Genomic DNA, 19,279 nt, shown 5'->3' with positions numbered 1-19,279 from the left:
GATCCTCGTTTCGTTACGCGAAAACTTCTCCCCTCGATTGCGTATTATTCAGCGATAATATTCAGCTGAAATATGCTCCCGCAAATTAGCAAAATCGTAATTTGAGGAGAACAAACATGCTACTTTCTCATTACGTTAGCAAAAGCTTTCGTAATTTTTTTGAATCGTACGCGAAAAAATTGTGTATTTTCCGCGAATTGTTTAACGTCAATAGCGTCAACACGCGTCCGATATCGCGGAATAATATATTCGCTAACATAAACGAAGCTTTTCAATTACATTTTGTATTTACCGTTTGTAAAAAGATTACTTATATTTATCGTTTGTAAAAAATTACTTATGGCGAAAAATTATTTATAGCAAAAGAGTTGTATGGAATGTCGATAATTATATCAAGGTAGAAATGGAACACGAATCCACGGTATGGAAAAACTACAACAATTTATGCAACATGCGCGTACATAATTAATTAACACCTCGTTTTCTAAACGTTCATTCACGATCTACGCGTTACGCAAAGGAAAAGAAAATCAACGAATAAAGCAGATTAAATTTTGAATTAAATATGCATTTATAATACGGCGATGAGAGAAACACAAACATTATGGTTTTTATTAAAAACTAATTTGATAATGGAAGGAGATAGTGTGTACTTATAAACCAACGGAAAAGTTTTACCCGCGAGCGCGTCTCCGCTTTCGGCTTTCTAAGAAATTATATGCTCTTCACGAGCACTCGATGTTTCTCTCCCAGTTTCCATTTCGTCGAGAGCGCGCGCGCTCCTAGGTTTTCATTTCTTAAACTCACTCCCAAAGTTATCACGCTCGCAGGCAACGCCGCGGCGTTTTGCGCAGGTAGTTCCCGCCGACTTCTCTCGGGATTAATGCATTTCTGAAAACTATCTTGTAAATCATATTCGTCTAGAATGGCGGCGAGCACAATTTTCCCGCCTCGAATATATAGGCAGCCTTTATTTCGCATGATTTTGATTTACGCGAGTTTCATTTTATACTAGCCAGTTTCTAATGAGCGAAACATCAATTACGAATATCCGAATAATCTGTGCTTGACGTGAGCGCGTTGCACGATCTTGTGACGTAAACGAATCAGCGATCGAATATAAGATATATATATATATATATATATACACATACATATATACGTATGTGTATTCCGGGAATGCTACAACTTTTGTTATAGACGCGAGTTTTGGAAGTGCATTATTCATAGAGATATTGCACGTTGGAATTCACGCAGTTATACATCGGTAAGTAATTTTCAAGAGAGTCTAAACTTTTCAAATACTTAGAAGTATTCGACATGTTGGACAGTAATAAAAATTGAGCAAACATTGCACTGTAAGAGTTTATGACAGATGCAAGTTTAAAAGGGCACGCTGTATGAATAAAACAGACACATTTTGAATTTTTATCTCATCTCTAGATCGCGTAAAAATTGAAAACAGGGCGCAATAAGTGAGAACGCATTTGGCAAATGATTTTTTTTTTCTCCTATGTTTCAAACAGAAAATTGGATGTACCGGAGCTTGTATTTTCAACTTTTTAATAAACTTATTGTTGGGTAGCGTTGAAATTGTAGGAAAAATCGAATATCAAGCGACGAAATTCAACCACTTGATGACAATTTAAGTGCATTCCGGTTGCAATGCTCTCAGTTAATGCCATGATTCCGCGATCGATTGGCCTGCACTAATTTGCGCGGTGGAAACGGGGCGCAAAATAAAGAAACGATGAGGAGGAGGGAGGAGGAGCCATGGCGTCTCTCTCTCTCTCTCGCTTTTCTCGTTACAAACTCATTAACCTAAGCGCATGTGCATATACGCGCACGCTAAGAGAGAAAGGTGGTTAAATTAGCTATAAACTATAGTATACTCTGACAGCAATGGTGTTATTTACAGCCGTCCTAACATGGGCAAGGCTGAGTTTCCACCTTTGTTCCCGCGACCGTAGATTTTTGCGCATCAGACCACAACCCGATTAATTTTATACCTCAAAGTGTGATCTGAATGATCATTTTCGAGATTTAATAACTCGTTTTACGCTTAAATATATGAATCATTGAACGAAATTATCAATTATCTTTTCAATACTGTGCCCGTTAATATTATAAATAACATCGTTATTCAATAATAATTATAAATTTTAAAATTTTTGAAATTGAATGTATTAATGTAGTTGTATATAAAACATTGATAAATTTTATATATAATATATGTATAAAATATAATGTTAGGAAAAAAAATATATAGTGAAGATATGAAAAATTTCATACAACAGAAAAAGAGAAATAAGATGGGAGCACAAATGTAGGTTTACGCCATTGAATCAAGTCGATACCGTTGTACATGTACGTAGTTGCAACATAAGCGAATATTCGCCACGGTTAATGGGGCAACGGCAAATGCGACATGACGCGTTGTCACCTCGGAAGCGACGTAACCGTGGCTTTCGATCCGGACAATCGCCAGCTACCGTGCCACTACACGCAACGGTTCAACGCCTACCTTCTTACGCCGTATTGAACTTAAGAGCCTCTTTGTGCTTCTCAGCCTTTTTAAAGGCTAAAGCTAAAGGCTCTAAGCCCAATAGCGTCGTATACGCGTTCTCGCATATATTGGCCAGTAAATTCTAATAACGTAGAAATTCAAACTTTTTTTTCTCTTCTAAGGGAATAGAGGAAAACATTGTTACATTGTATAACTTTCCGTCTTTCTAAAATGTAAACTTATCAGAATACAAAGACGGTCCATCATATGTCTTCTTATTCTTGTCTTGTAATATCGAAATATCATTCTTTGAATTCCCGACGCGCGACAACGCATATTGAAATCGAATCACGATATCTCGCTGACGTTTCGCAAATATATATATATATATATATATATATATTGTGCTTCCCGTGAAGTCCGGCATAATAAAATGTCGATAAATACGAATGATTGTGAAGCGAAAAGATACTGGTTCACCGATAGAACCGAGCGATAGAGCCAACAGACGCAGAATGTCGAAAGGGTTAGACAGATCCGGGTACGATCGCCCTCGGCAGATGAGATTTGCAACAGCGGTATCGCCAACGCGATGCATTGCATTATTCACTTCTATGCCGGAGTAACGGCGCAACCGCTATCGTCCGTTTCACCTCCCTGAAGCCTGTCTGAACCCTCCATGGCTTTCGAGCTGGCTCCGATGGAGGCTTCGCCATCGATATCGCGAAGCCACCTTCGATCCATCCGGGGGTGTCCGCGTAGTTTGTGTGCGTTGCAATTAATTCCTTTCGCGCGCGCGTGACAATAGCAACCGCATGGTACATCGACGGACACGATTTTTGGTCGTTGACAATTTACATTAGGGATGATGATAACCGCACGATTTTTGCATCCCCAGCGTAAGAATATTTTTCTTGCAATTTTATTCTTGGCAATTAAATAATCTTTGATTATTTCTGAAATTGTAATTCTAATCGTACAATATAATAGAAATAGGTGTAAAAGTTGATTGCCGATAATTCAATGAGATACCTGAGTATATAAAAAGCAATGGAAAGAATGTAAGAATTAAAGAGAAAGCCTATCATTCGGAAATTCATAGGGATTTCATTTCTACATGTTCGCGTGACAATTCAAAGCTTTCAAACGTATCGAGGGACATTACTTATCGATTCAATATTGATGTGCCGTCACCAATGAAACTACTCCGCCACGTATTCGAGATATTACGAAATCCATGTCTTTATCTCTCTTCCTCTCTCTCTCTCTCTTTATCTCTGCTTTTCACATGTATATAGCACACGCAAGTATTTCAACTATGTTGGCTACAAAGTTCCTTTCGGTATCGACAACCACACGAATACTCGCGCACTTTGACTTTCACAATGAAACATATAAATGCAGCTGCGCATTTGACTCGGATTGAAATTTTCGCTGAATATTCTCTCTCTCTCTCTCTTTCTCTCTCTCTTCTGTCGTTTGGATTTCGGTCGAGATTTTCATAGTCCAATTCGCATTGTTGTTCACTCCGATGATTCGCCATTGCGGCGAATCTTCGGTAAAAAAGGAAAGACAAAATGCACCATCTGCGCTAATTTTTTCCAACGTTATTAAATTAAACTAATTGTAAAAATTATTATTTTTAAAATACATATAAAGGCTAATTTTTTCCTTCATTATAAATCTAACGAAATCCTTGACTCTTTTTAACGCACATCTAATTTAATTTATCTTGACAATTTTATTCAATTCTTCTTCATAAAAGTTTCGAAGAATTTATGTAGTAATTTGCTTGTGCATTTTTTCGTTCCTTCGTAGTTTCGTTGACAACTTTTTCGACTATTAACGAACTTTTAAATGTTTTAAATGTTAAAAAACAAACAGACCGTGCGCCGAATATCATTTCAATAATAATGCTAAAGAAGATGGAAGAGACGCGAGTCGCGGCAGCTGCGGCTTTAGATGCGCGTTCGTTCGTAGTTGGCCATAAGTTTTCGTTGGCTGAGAACGAATGGAAATTAATTTATGGAAGAACAGTTTATTCGCGATTCTTAGCTAAGTAAGAACGCCGCCTAATGTTCGAGAGTTTACTTCAGTTATCCTCTTCGTTCGCTTTCAAGCGTAATGACAGTTGGCCGTGGCCACTTCATTAATGCTTCCATAAAAGAAAATTGCGATTTATGATCAATGCAATTTATTAAGTAAATGTTAATTAAAGAATTTAATTATTCTTTCATTGAGAAAAGTTTAAAAAATGAATCGAGATGCGTAATAATTTTAAAATGCGTTTCTTTACAATTTTTGAGACAAATTTTTCAAAAATTTTACTCTACAGTTTGGGAAATCCATCAAATGATTAAAAAAATACTATTATTATCATTCACGCGTGAAAGTGCTTTCCTCCCGCAGACTTGCAGGATTAAAGGCGATTTAATTAAGCGTGCCGTAAAGTACATAATTCATTGCGTCGCGTCGTCGATCTTATCCCAGAAGATGTAAGTTCGTTATTTGCAGGAATGAAATTACCTTATATAAATATCGAATAGTCTGCAACGTTTTCAAGTTATATGTAGCGAAAGTAAATTTTTCCGACTATCGTATGACTTCACGTATGACAAATTTCTCGTTTACAATTGCCAATAGTACTAACAATACTAATAATTAAGGTTAATTTTTGTTAAAAATTTATTTTGATTAATCATTATTTCTGTTCAAAAAATATCGTGACATAAACGAAATATCAGCATAAGCAGCACGCACTGCAATAAAAGGATAAAGAAATAAAAATCTCACGAGTCGACGACGTAACACACATACCTTATTTCAAGGAGAATGTGATAAAACGTATTAAAGCTCAACGCCGGCAATTTTGCGCAAAAGATTTGTCGAAGTAAGCTGTGCGCTTTTGCTTAGAAAAGCCGGCATTTTTCAACGCACGCTTCATTATCTTCGAAACCCGAGTAGTTTCCAGTTGGTGGAGTACATTTATATCGCGGCGCTCACCGTGCTCGCGCGTTAAATCGTTGCCTTTATTCAAGGCCCGACGCGCGACTAGTCATTTATCTCGTAAAATCAACCGGTCAGCCGTAGCGCGTCATAGAACAAGCTAAATACAATCGCGTAAATCTCGTTCTATTTCCGTCGATTAAATCCGCAATAAAAGCTGATTTTACGCATTCCGCCCGTTATGTATATAACGGCTATAAAATAATTGGCTTAACGATATGTTTTTGTTCAACTAGATTTATAGCCCGCTATTGTAATTTTATTTATTATTAATTTAATCTCCTAGACTGTATTTTATCGCACGTCAAACGGCGTAAAAAAAAGCAAAAGCCGTTTGTATAAAACTGTACAAACAGTTACGGAAATAACAAATAATATAATTATTAACGCCTATATATGTATATACGAAAAAATAAAAATCGCTTTACAAATAAACCGTCGACCATTCTTCTTTGTCTATATGGTTATTATGGTACGTACGCTCGATATTGAATGAAAATAATTAAACGAAGCAATTTGATTAATATGTACGTTCGGATATAGTGCGATTAAATGGCGATTACCTCGGTGAGCGAATCTCTATTGAGAAAAAGAAGAAAGACGCGTGCTTCGAAGCGCTCGATCATTTCGTAGAATACGCAAGTAACGAATAGTATGCTAATCCGAGAACGTTACGGTGAGGCTGCACTCGGCGAATCGTTTCCAACTTTTCGAATTGCACCGCGTCTTCCGCGTTACCTCATCGGTTAGTGGAAAGCGGTAGTATGTTCTTCCACTCGGAGAAGTCCGTGAGAAAAACTCACTCCTCCATCCTAGCGGTAAGAATGTTTCGCAAAAGTTCACTCGGGCGATCGGTGTACTCGCGCGATGTAATAAAATAAATCTCGACCCGACTTCGCGCCGCAGACTTCGCAGATTCTCCCATCTCCAATGAAACCAAGACTAATACTCTAATTTCACAAAGTATGATACCTTTGAAATTTTTCATTCAAGATTTATCTCGCAAGCCTTTCATCCGCGCTGTACACATTACAAATCGTATTACGGATTTTAGAATCCGGAATATCCGCGTGTCACAAAAAAGAAAGAGAAACCCGAAAAAGAACGGTAACACTCGCTATGTGTACACATCGCGGATTTTTCGAATATAAGTGTAAATTCGCGAAATACGTGCGAGAGACGTGCACGATGACATGTGGAAACAAAATCTGGGGTAAAGCAAGATCGCGCTATAAAATATTTTTATGGCGGATCGACCCAAATTTTTAATGTAACGATAAATAAACACCGACAGTTTTTTGCATCTTCAAAATCTGTAGATAGATAGTGAGCTTTTATCGCGATCGTGATTTAAATCGAACTTGATTATAGAAAATCCATCTCGATTGCATGCCCTCTCGATGGCAAAAAACATCTGACGGTTAAAAAAGCCTCGTGCATCTGCGCGTGGAAATTAGTACGTTGTACAGTATGAGGAACATTTTAATGGAATCGGTCTTGTCTTACACATACGGAGATTGCGAAACGACCCCTTCGCTGCGACATAAAATAAAATCGAACGATGCCATTTTCCGACGAGAACGAGTACTCGTCGTCGTTCTCTCATCGTTGTCTCTGTCTTAAATATAGAGATAGATGCCCGAATGAAAAACAGCACTGGTGGCTTGGTAACCATTGAAGAAATAACTGTCGACGAGGCTTTTGTCTTTTGGGTCACGAGCAACCTCGATGATTCGCTTGTACTAAAATCAACCGGAAAGGAACGGAGCGAATATGGGCGAAGGAAGAGAGAAGAGGAGAGAAGAAGGGAGAACGTAAGCGAAGAAAGGAAAGGGATCTTCTCTTGTAAGAGCTCGCGAGCTGACGACAACACACGGCGAATGCATGCAGCACGGTAATCCCGAAGGAGAACAATTTTATTTGTTCCACCAAGAGCACATTCCCTCTCTGGCTCCATCCATTTCGAACTCAATTCTCGGATCACCTTAGTCAAGCTACCTTCCCCTTTAGCTTGTCTCGTCATCTACACGTGACGCATAAGAATACGCGCGATTCTACTATTTTCCGGCATTATATACGTACGTTTTTGAAACGAAATTCGCGCCATGTACGCATTGTATTTTAACAGCCTATATATACAAATTCTTTGGCTAAAATAAAAATTCTTCCGTTATGCTTCGATTCCATTATCGTTAGAAAAAAGTTTGTTGAATAAAACTTTTACAGACACAAAAATAACAAACGATCACTGCTAAGGCATACTCAGTAACAGTGAGTGATGCGAAGGTTTTCGCATCTGCATCTGCTCGTTAAGCGAAGTAGAAGGAATAATCGTGACTCGTTAACCGCTATCGAGATCCCGCGCAGTCTACTTTCTCCTTCTCTTTTTCTTCTCTCCCTCTTTGAAAGCCTCTCTCTCTCTCTCTCTCTCTCTCTCTTATGCGCTTCATCGTCTCGCTCTCTTTTACATCGAACCGCGTATCCTGTCATGCATATGAATGAAACTGTTTTGCCGCGAGCCGAAAAAACGTCACGCTGTTAAACGACTCGCGCTTATTCATAGCCGCAGTCAACCAACATCGTCCCTGCGCTACCCCTGGTGGAACTTCGAGGGACGATAATTCGAAGCTCGTTTCGGGCGTTCCCTTTGGGTCCTTTGTACGTTCGCGATATCGTTTCGAAGAGATCGCACACGTACTACCTTCACCGTTGCTCGTTTATCAAACAAATTATCAAATTAGCGATCCAGCCGATTTAACAAGAAAACAACTTGGAAACTGGGCGTGAGGACTTTTTACCGCGAACGCAAACAGTATTCGTAAATTTTCATTATAATTTGTGCAATTACATAATTGGAAAATGTTTTCTTTAATCGTTCTCGTATAGAAAAGCGCGTTTTATTATGTGATAAAAACAAGATTTTTGTAGAACAAATTAGATGGACGGGGCAATGCGTAATAATAAGAAATCTATCTTTATGTCATTTCATTTCTTCCTCGCACGCGACTGTAATCCGCAATTTTTCAATATGCATTTTCAGGAGTATCAGAAAATGAGGGGAAAACATGAGAATCAATCTTGCAAAGAAAATGTATTCAGGAGATACGTGTGTATACGCTCCTGCTGCAAAGATTTGAAAAATGTTCATTTTAATGGTTGACGTAACGCGAATATTGGTTACCACCCAAGTGTTACGTGCCCGGAGTTTCGAGCAGGAAGCACGTACACTGTAGAATGTATATATACATCATAATACACGTTGTAAGATACGAGATATGAATATGTCGCTTAAAATCAAGTACGCAAAAAGTGAAAAATGTAAATTCGCGAGCTTTGATCGCGCATACAGTACATTGATTCCGACGAAAACCATATTGTCGTCGCGTCGCGCAAAGTTCACCCTCACACCAAAGTTACACGAACACCCCCGCCGGTTGGCATAATTTCACGTCGTTTTAGCGGCACGAAACTTTTTAGTCAAATTGAGTAACGGATCGTGCATTGAATGCAAATGACCGCGCGACATAACGCGATAGAACTCCCCGTTCGTTCCTTGTCTTTTTTTCTTCTCTTTTCATTTCTTTTTTTCTTTTTTTTGCGGTGAAGTTGGTGGCCAAACTTATGCGGCCGAAGTTATGGCGCGCGTACTTCCATGATTCCGTACCGCTCCGTTGTCTGTAGGATGCTCGGAAAAGTTTGCTTTTGACGCGGCGGGTTGCACGTGACGAATTCAAATCAGGCGTAAATACTTAAAGCAAACACTCCGTGCGAGAAGAGGGAAGCGACCAACTCAGTTTTAAAATAAAGCATTAGAAGCCCGACGAGCGACGACAAGGTTGTTAAGGAGGGCGGGTCACGAGGCCGGTCTTCCTCTCTCAAAGTTCACGGCGAACTTTGCGTAAACTCGCCAAGTTTAGTAGTGAACTAGTTCATTGAACACAAATTGTAACCACGATGAATGAGTCGCGGATATTTCGACTGCCCTGTGCGAAAACGTTAATAAAATCGGACTCGATCGCGCAATCGATTCCAATCAAGGCCCGATCATGATTTCACAACCGAAGTAGATTTCATGTGAAATTCATCGAGTTATATTATTTTGATTACAAAAAATATTTTAATTAAATATATTAAATTATAAAAACCATTAACGGGATATATATGTCCCAAAGAAAATTTGTTACAAATTGCAAAAAAAAAAAAAAAATTTAATTTAATTTGTATTTGAAAAGAATCCAAAACAAATCAATATCTATTTGGTGATCATTACAAAAGTAATCGCTTTAGAGTAAATATTTAAGTACCAATCATTGACTTTTGTAAAGTCTTCATCCACTATCGAAATTTTATATTAAAGAATCTATTCATATTTTTCTTTCTTTTATTAGATATCTATATATAATTATGATAAAGTTAGCATTATATAAATTATAATTTTAAACATTATATAAATATAAAAAGATAATAAGGAAAAGAGAAAGGGTGGTTTATTTAATATTTATGTTTTATCTCGACTGTAGAAAATAAAATTGCCAGACTGTAAGAAATTCTCGTGTATCGGAAAATTGTTCTCATATATATATAGCCAACAGCTAAAAGCAATATAAGTGGGGCAAATAAGTTCTCTCTCTTTTTTAACTCGCCCAAGAACAGAGGAATCGCATTTGAACTTTTATATCTCCTTCGATCATATACAACGGTATATTATCGATAACTATACATTACTGATAAAAGTTGCGAAAAATAAGATTGAAAAGTATCATTTATAACAAACTAATAGAAAGCTAAGATTTTATTATTAATTTAATTCACGGAAAGCTAAAAGGCTAGAACATTTATATGTCGGTTTACGTCTAAATAATTGATAGAAATGTTACCCATTGATTTGATGGCGAACCCGTTAATGTGCAATAATTAATAATATTTTCAAAGTTCGTAATTGTAATAAGAGTAAAATCTAGAATTTAATAAAGATATCTGTCTGAGAGAAACAAAAACTAAAAGTGCAATGTAGCCACCCGATGAAGTTTATTGGCACAACACCAAACGTCCGGTATGACACAGAACGAGTTTTTAATTCACTAGCGACGCTCATTGGGCCGGAAACCTAACAGCTACGTTCAAATCTCACAGGTTGTCAGGAGTGAAACTTTAATCAATAAATCGAGCTAAAATCAATCTCAACAAAACCTCGATAGATAATTATATTTATCGTTTAATCTTTCAATAATATTTAAAATTTTTTATCAATTTTTCTGCAATTAATAAAATATTTAAAATAATAGATAAACGAAAAATTGACTAAATATATATCGATTCACATATTAAATTTCACGTATAAATATCCCTTAGTATGGTATAAATTTGAACTGCATTCGAGGACTTTTTCTTATTCAAAGTGTGAGCGTCAGCACTTTCTATTATCCAGCTATCCTTATTTTTAGCCTTATTCCTATAAAGGAATCAGAAAAGAGAAGAGAAGATTAAGAAAATTCCGCCACCTACCTCGCACGATGAGCTTGATCACAGCTTCCGGCGCATTCCGATTGTTCACGAGACACTCGTACATACCGCTGTCGGCGGCAGTGACGGGATGCAGCTGCAACGAATAATTTTTCAACGACAGGGACATTCTGTTCTGTTCTGTTCGCCGTACGACGGTTGTACTTCTGCTCTTATACTCGAGCAACCGCATCCCGTTTGCCCGCCACTCCAGCATCAACACCAGCGAATCCTCCGTCACGCCCGGACAGCCCAGCGTGACGTTCTTCCCCGCTTCCACGACCACCTCCTCCACCAACGAATTCATGGCATCTGCGAACATAGAGATCCGTTCGTTATGATCATTGCACGGCGAACGTTATCGATGCGATAAAAACAAACGTGATCGCATAGAATTGCACACGAGGAATCGAGGAAAGCGAACGGTCCCGCGACGTATTCGCGGGTTTATCGATCTGGAATTTACCCGCGTCAGGACAATTTCAGCGTAGAGCGAATAAAATCCGAGAGAATAGGACTGGACGTTTGTCGACTTTACAGCGCGTTATTCTTCTTACCTTCTCGTGAGACGAAGGTATAAAAAAATTCTAAGCTTCTGTAAAGGGCAAGCGGTATCGATCCGCACCATTTTTTTCTTTCTTTTTTCTTTTTTTTTTTTTTTTTAATCCACTTCACTATTCTACATTCTCCTTTATTCGCATCAGCCAGTTTTAATATCCTTCAATCGCGAACAGTAATCAGTGTACATCAGCGCGAGAGCTACCCCGGAATTCGTTCGCGATAAACTATATCTCGTTTGAATATTTTAAGGGAGGAATTATAATAAAGGCGCGACTACAGCCACCGCCGTAGCTTTCGATCGACTTTTAAAATTTCACACGGTCGGATCGTAATTTGCAACGCAAAATATACCGGAGCGAGTATGCGCGCGTTACGTCATATTGCATCGCAGAATCCCGAATAGCCAGGCATCCAATTTTCTTTCTAACGAGTTCAATTTTTTTCCCACCTTTTCGATACACATCCACGCACCATCTCTCGCTTCGGTCATAAAAAAAGGACATCGTAGGCCGAAAAGTTTTATGAAAATCCAGGCACGAACGGACGACAAACAGGGATTTCGCGCTTGATTTCGTCAGTATTAGCGAGGCATGTATTACATTATATCGCAAAAAACCGTGTGTCGATCATGTGTGATAAAAGTACGCCGAACGTGTGGTCGTTGCGAGATAATTGAAGAGATTCCCTCCGCAATCTCTTTGGAAAGTCCACGAAAAGCTTTCGCTGCGCAAAACGGTATTCGAATCACGTGTGCGTATTCATACGTGCAAGTTCGAGCCTTCCAAACCTGCTCCTTTAGCGCAGCCAGTCTTTTCCTCTTATGATCGGCATAAATCGCGCTCTCTCGCCGCTTTTCTCTATCTTTGAGCTACGCCATCAGATAAACATGCGCGATATTCGGCCATCTTTGTAAATACTATGACGAATTTATCATAAAATATTTTATAAAAATCCTTTTCTCGAAATTTTTCTCTTTGCATGGCAAATTTTCTTTTATTCTAACAAATTACATTCTCCATTTATTCTCTTTCTTTTCCTTCTATTCGAAAATTTATGTGCGAAAAGCACATTCTATTTTTGGAAGAAAGAATTCATTATCTTTCTTTATAATACAAAAGGTTTATCTAAATCATTATTTGTTTTATCTGCCAAAGTACAAAGAAAAGCATTGAAATTACCTCGTCTGCATGAGTAACACAGGTTTAAAAGTTATTTGATTGATTATCTGATTGATATGGCTCACTTTGAATTAATATCAGAGACGAGAGAAAATGAGAGATATGAGAGATTTATTCTTCCTCAGTATAATATATACACACACACACACACACACACACACACAGACACACGCGTCAGGATAAATGAGATTTTTTTTATATAATGGCATTCAATAAAACGGTCTTATAAAATGTACCAAAAACTTCCATTTTAATTCGTTAATCAATAAATAGCCATCATAACTCATTCTATCGTGAGAAATAGGACACTTGAATTAAATAACGCGACCATTTACTAATTAAGAGATCTAAAATCAAATTAAAAGCAGTATATTTTTAAATATTCAATTTATCGATCGCGAATCTCGTCATCTGCAAAAACTCACGTTGCATGTGTAAACATAGAATACATTATATAGCCTGTTTTCCCTTTATTCGTCCACTTGACAGATCAAGAGTTTTAAGGTATTTCCAGTATACGATACTGTATATTATATATTGTATATTGGTTTGGTTTTTAAAACTAAATTTCTTCAAAAGTAACATCAAAGTCGCTCACGGCAAATTATGAGTCGACTGGGAAACATTTCGTCTCGCAAGATATCTCAACGGAATTTTAAAGCACAGGTTTCTTCTCAAAGCTCTCTCTAGATACTATCGCTAAAAACTCTGACTCTGTGCACTCTTCTTTTACTCAACATCACTACATTCCCGCCAATCCGCGGAACCGTAGGGCGTAAGGAATATATTCCGAACCTTGTACCGATTAATACGCCACAACGCATTTCCATGAATAAAAAAATACATACAGGAAAAGGTTAATGAAAATGCCGGTCGAAATGAACGCTTCTCCGTTATAGTACGCGGGCAAGTAATAATCTGCAACGCCGTCGATCGTCTTTGATAAGCATACGAGTCAACGAGCAAAAAAAATAAATAAATAAAAAAGCAACTGAAGAAATATTACAAACGCACAGACACAACGATTCGCGCTATAACGATTCTCGGTCAACGAGAATCGCTCTCGTTTGTACGCGCAACGAGACTACTCGCAGCCATAATACGCTCGTAAAATCCATGGCTGGATCTCTCAAGAAAATAAAACTGTAATCGCGCACGTTTCGGCGTACGCGATTGTTTCTTGCACGAGGCGCAGAAAAAAAAAAGAAAAAGAAAAATTCGCAAACATTCGCAGCGGATTTTTTCTTCTCTTATCGCGAGCGCGATATCGAGGCAACAGTCTATTTCTATTCCGGCACTTCGGTTCGCTATAATTTCGTACGCCATTTCAACGCGAATTCAACGTATTAAACTTTCGTGACCTAAAACTAATTTCTGTCGTCGACGCGAGGTATGCAAAGCTGTATTTTGATGTCAATCGCAAGAGCTGCGCGCAGTAAAATAATAACAGTGGCTAAAGTACCCCGTATTAGAGCTATGCGCGCGTGTGTAATATTCCGGTCGAAAATGTAATCGATATAATTCAGAAAGATAACAAAAACAGAATAATAGAAAAGAGAAAGAGAGGGAAGATCTCCACGGATTGGTAAACAATCGCAGTTAGTACATGTTTGTAAACTTTTTGTTCCTTTCGCATGTTGTTTATTGTTCGTTAGAAGGGGGGGGAGGGAGGAGGTTCGCGCGCGTAGTTGACGTAATATAAAAAGTTTCTCCGCAATGGATAACGCTCGTTGCCATCCCGCATCCCGTGACAGAAAAATATACATATATTTGCCCTTTTTGATCGCGTTCGACTTGCACGCTCCACCGCAGAAACGAGACTTCGTACGCGCGTATTTTCTCTCTGCGTCTAAGAAAAAAAGCTCCGCGCGCGCTTCGGATTGTACGGGGAGTTTCCGAAGAAGTGCAACAGCAGCAGCCGAAGGAACGGTGCAAACGCGCCTCGTTACTTTTCAAACTCCGTCAAAAGTACGCCGTAAAAAGTTTCCATACCGATTCCGCCGCCATGCTTAGGAAAAACCATAAATTTCCTCTCTCCACCTCGGTCTTTCGCGCGGGGGAGGGCGAGGAGGGAGGAAGGAGGGAGGAGGGAGGAGGAGGGGGGGGGGAGAGAGAAAAGGAGAGGCGGGGCACGATAATTTTTCGAATTTCACGGCGCATTGAGTCCCGGGCATGAGCGTTTTCCATTAGACGCTAAATCACAGAAGGAATTAATGTTAATTACGGCACAAATCCCGCGTAATGTCTCGATTGTGACAGACTCGAGGAAAACGCGAGAATATTTATGCTCGCCAACTGCAAACTGCCGGCCAATTATTTTATCCGATTCTCAAGCGCGCTCGTTAATTATTCCTTACAAAGTGATATTCGTTATACTTCCCAGGAGGGATTAGCGAAGGCAAACGGCATCTTGAATCCCGCATGGGCCTTGAAATTTGCTTTAATGTTATAGGAATATTACGAGAGAACTTGATGCGCCTCTACATGTCGACGAAAGGAGGTGAGCTTTCAAGCAAGCAGTTACTTCTTTCGCCGACATTGTGGAAAGAGCTATCATTATCCCCCCAAATTCTATTTAGCAGTTTCCAACGAAATATTCAAAAAAAAAAAGCGCAAACATAAATTCTATATAAATGCAGATAAGAATAATACAATGTGATGCACATTTAACGGCGGGCGCATCAATCTTATTCTTAGTAATAAGATAAATCCTTCAAATAGTTCTTATAATATTATATGGATATAATAAATGTACATAGCAGGAAAAAAGTTTTAAGAATCTTTAAGTTCTTTATATGAGGAAAAAGTAAAAAAATCAATAAGAAATACACACTCTATGCTTCATTTAATAAATAGCAGCAGATTAATATAATTTTTTAGTAATGTATATAAATCTGTTTATATATATAATTTCTTTTAATCAAATTTTTAATGATACAATGCTAAATACATCCATACGTATCGTGCGACTAGGCAAATAGTATCGTCGTCAGCTGTCGCATCAGCAGATGCAACAATCAACGAAACGTCCTCGAGCTCGGAAGCCGGCCTAAAAATTGAATTTTATCCTCTTTTCCCCTGTAGAGGAGGCCGGCTCGGTATGCCGTAAATTAATTTACGCAAATCTTCCGCGGGCATGAATTTTTCCAACACTAATTTCCCCAGAAGCTACCACGCTCCGCGAGATACGGTCACACGGTCGAGGCAAGCCGTTACCACGGTAATTACCTTCCTACCCCCTTCATTCCGCTACGTCTATTTTGTCTCATAACCAAGAACTATCTTAATTGCTTTTGCTTTTCTAACTCTGGATACCGCACTAAGTCCGGCTCGTTTTATAGGGAGGAGAATGCTGACCCTTCTCCTTCCTCCTTCCTCTCCTTCCTCTCCCATCCCATCTCATCCGAAAACCCTCTCGTCGTTAGCGACTATCCGCGGGGGTTAGCATCCTATCTTCGCCCTCCAGAGGTCGATTTAAATTCGTTCGCTTCCACTATTCGCTCGCTTTCTCTCTTTATCCTTCTCGTCTCTTATCATTCAACATCCTTGGAACCGCTTATATTTTTTCATTGTGTCTCTGACTCCTTTGTTTTTTTTTTCTTCTTTTTTTTTATCGGGAGAATGATAATATCGCAACCTCCACAGAGAAGTGGAAGCGACAATCGCGAAAGGCAATCTTCTTAAGAGAATCTCAAACGGTACGACGCAACGTCGCTCGTGCCAATTTTCGCTCCGTTAACCGTCACGCTGATCTTCGTTATTTCCTATGGAAAATTTTTCACGAAAAGTAAGATCGAGCATCGCCGTTAAGACAAACTGTCAAAGAGAGCGAAGAGCGGTCCCTCGATTATTCTAGCAAATTGAAATTTTTATAAAAAAAAAAAAATCTAACATAATATAAAAAATAATAATAAAAAAAATTAAAAGAAATAATAATATAAGAAAGCGGAAAGAAAAACGCTTATTAACGCTTCATAATAATTAGAGAAAATTCTCGGCCGGTCTTTTAAAGTAAATGGGATTGGTTAAAGCCGCGATGGGTAAAAATATCCCGCAAATTCACTCTCAGGCTTTTTCATCTCTTTGCCGGCTGCCTTTCTTGCGGTGGTAAATCGCCGGTAGCGGCCCTGCAAAAGCGCACGATTCCTCGCTTCGGGATTTCTGCCGTTTTCTTGCCGGTCGTCAAATAGATAAGCGTAAAGCGCGCGCGTAACGCAACTCCTTCTCCAATTTTACAAAAGTAGCAGAATCTTGATACAGTTGATTACTTTTCAGAAACTCTCAGCATTAATCGCGACAGACAGGGATTTATCGCGAGCAAGACAAGTTGGTTTTAATAGCGACTCGCGAGAATTATTACACCGACAACTTATTACCTTGCAACACTTGCCACCCGCACCTGGATGTATCAACTTCTCGAGTACCATTACACGATGTAACATGCACGTCGCACTCTCATCGCAGAAGTTTGCTATTTACATTTTTTTTTTTTTACATTTTTAAAATGATATACAAAAACCTTGTAAGCATATGTCTGTAGGCTACAATGCTATGCAACATTTGCTTGCAGATCGAAATGCGTTATCAAGATTCTACAGACGGCACCAGTGCTGACACGAGCAGTAATCAGCTGGAAGCGGTAAATAACATTTTCATCGAGCAGTCGATCTGACAATAATAAGGAGGTCGCGCGATTATTTTCCTGGAAAGGCCGCGCGTAGATAGGGCCACCGTTGGTCGATTAATCACCGGTAGATTCCCATCAGCCAGGGCATATTTGCACGAACAAATGCCTCGCTGTAAGAAGTGAGCTCGCGCGTACGCCGCAACTCGCGCAAATTTCTGTCTACCGGAGTTGAAATCGTCGTAAATTCACGAATGATTCCCGGGGATCTCGTTTGTGCCGGTGCTCGGTACGTAAACTACCACAGTTTAATCGCTCGTTCGGTCAAACGCCCTCGTTAATTACTTCCGATTTAATTAGCGTTCGCTCTCTTATACAGGAAGGAAGAGTATCCTACGCTCGTAGCACATTATAAATCATTGAATCTAGACACTCCGAGTGCGCCTGTACGGCATCGTTTCATCCAATTTACACAAGAGCGTTTTCTGATAGAGATATTGTAATCTTTTACGAGCGATTACGTGTATTTCTATAATGGATATAAGTATTATATCTCGGAGCAGCGAGTGTGCTTAATATAGATTCATAAAATATACGAGTTGCGGAAATATAATATGATGTTGCGGAAAATGTTTAAAAAGCGTGTACAAACCAAGCTGTCGGTTTAAACTTTATCGCTAAAAATTTGTCGCCTCGTTTCGACACTTTTTCGATAAATTTATATAAAGATTGTATTTTCTCATAACAGCGAAATTTCTCGAGGATAAAAATTTCGAAAGAAATTCTATACGGGAAATTACAACGTCACCGTTAAATGGACATCCCTTTAACGCCGTAACAGTTTATATATGTGTATGGAACGATCGCCCCGAAATAGACGCCAAACAGTGAAAGCAAATCGTCCGGTATTAGTTTTTCCCCCTTTTGGAAACTGAAACTCCAAACGAAAGAATTGCACGATTCCGATAGCCGACGTTCTCACTAATGGAGCATTCGCGGGAAACGAAACAAATGGAGAACCGCGCCCTCCTGCTTCCTTACAAATGAAGGCTGCTGCTTCGTTCGTTCACCGCCAACGATCTTTCGGATTTGTCTTGGAAACCTTGGACGGACGGAATTTTCCAAGGACAATTCCGCGCGAAGCTGGTATTCTTCGTTCGGACGAGACCGATCGATCGCATCAAAGAATGTGCGCGGACTTTCGAATATTTGCAATTTTCAAGTTCATTTTCCTCCTTGTAACGCGAACAATTATTTAATTTATTTTATTAATAAATAAATTAATTAATTAATTAATAAAAAAATTTGTGTTGCACATGAATCGAGTTGTTTCTTTTTTTTTTTTACGATTTTGATATACAAATTTAAATCTATCTGATGGGAGGAATAATCTTTAATGCGACATTGAATGAAATTCATTTGCTTTAACGCTTATACTCGGTGCCGATAACGTAACAATGATAAATAACATTTCCGATAGAAACAAACGACGCGAACCATGGTGTAAATACTTGTGCTCGTTCGCGACGCGGGATATGATAAGCAAGAATGCGCGCCCTATCGAAGAGAGAATAACGGCAATTAAATTTACATATACCCGGCAAACACACGCGTACATCATGCACACGCAGTTCTGCACTCTAACGCCCATTCGCTGTTGACTAACAATTTTCCCCGTATCTGCTGCCATTTTTCTATTCTGTCACAACGGCACGGAAATATTCATTTACTGCGTCATTACGATCGTTCCCTGTCGTCCGCGAGGCGCTGTGTCATGTCGGCCATGCATCGGCGTAATTACTGTCTCGACAATATCGAAAAAAAAAAAAAGGGCAAGAGCGATATTTCAACACTCGGTGACGATATGCCCGCTCATTGCTGATCGCATTTTCGATTGCGCCG

The 19,279-nt window shown here is 39.0% G+C and overlaps 1 protein-coding gene across 7 annotated transcripts in view; it reads right to left on the bottom strand.

The window, feature by feature from the left end:
• LOC126854392 (tyrosine-protein phosphatase 99A) overlaps window positions 1-19,279 on the bottom strand; it is a 255,790-nt gene that overhangs the window by 149,521 nt on the left and 86,990 nt on the right. For all 7 annotated transcript variants that reach the window (XM_050601050.1, XM_050601049.1, XM_050601051.1 and 4 more), the window contains one exon: window positions 11,018-11,326. In XM_050601050.1, the coding sequence (XP_050457007.1) occupies window positions 11,018-11,321 (304 nt within the window). In that variant the 5' untranslated portion in view covers window positions 11,322-11,326. The remainder of the gene's footprint in view (window positions 1-11,017; window positions 11,327-19,279) is intronic.

This window comes from Cataglyphis hispanica, chromosome 14 (genome assembly GCF_021464435.1).
Source record: "Cataglyphis hispanica isolate Lineage 1 chromosome 14, ULB_Chis1_1.0, whole genome shotgun sequence".
Taxonomy (NCBI): domain Eukaryota; kingdom Metazoa; phylum Arthropoda; class Insecta; order Hymenoptera; family Formicidae; genus Cataglyphis; species Cataglyphis hispanica.
The sequence above is the reverse complement of the archived record's forward strand: the minus strand, read 5'-3'. Positions and strand labels throughout refer to the sequence as shown.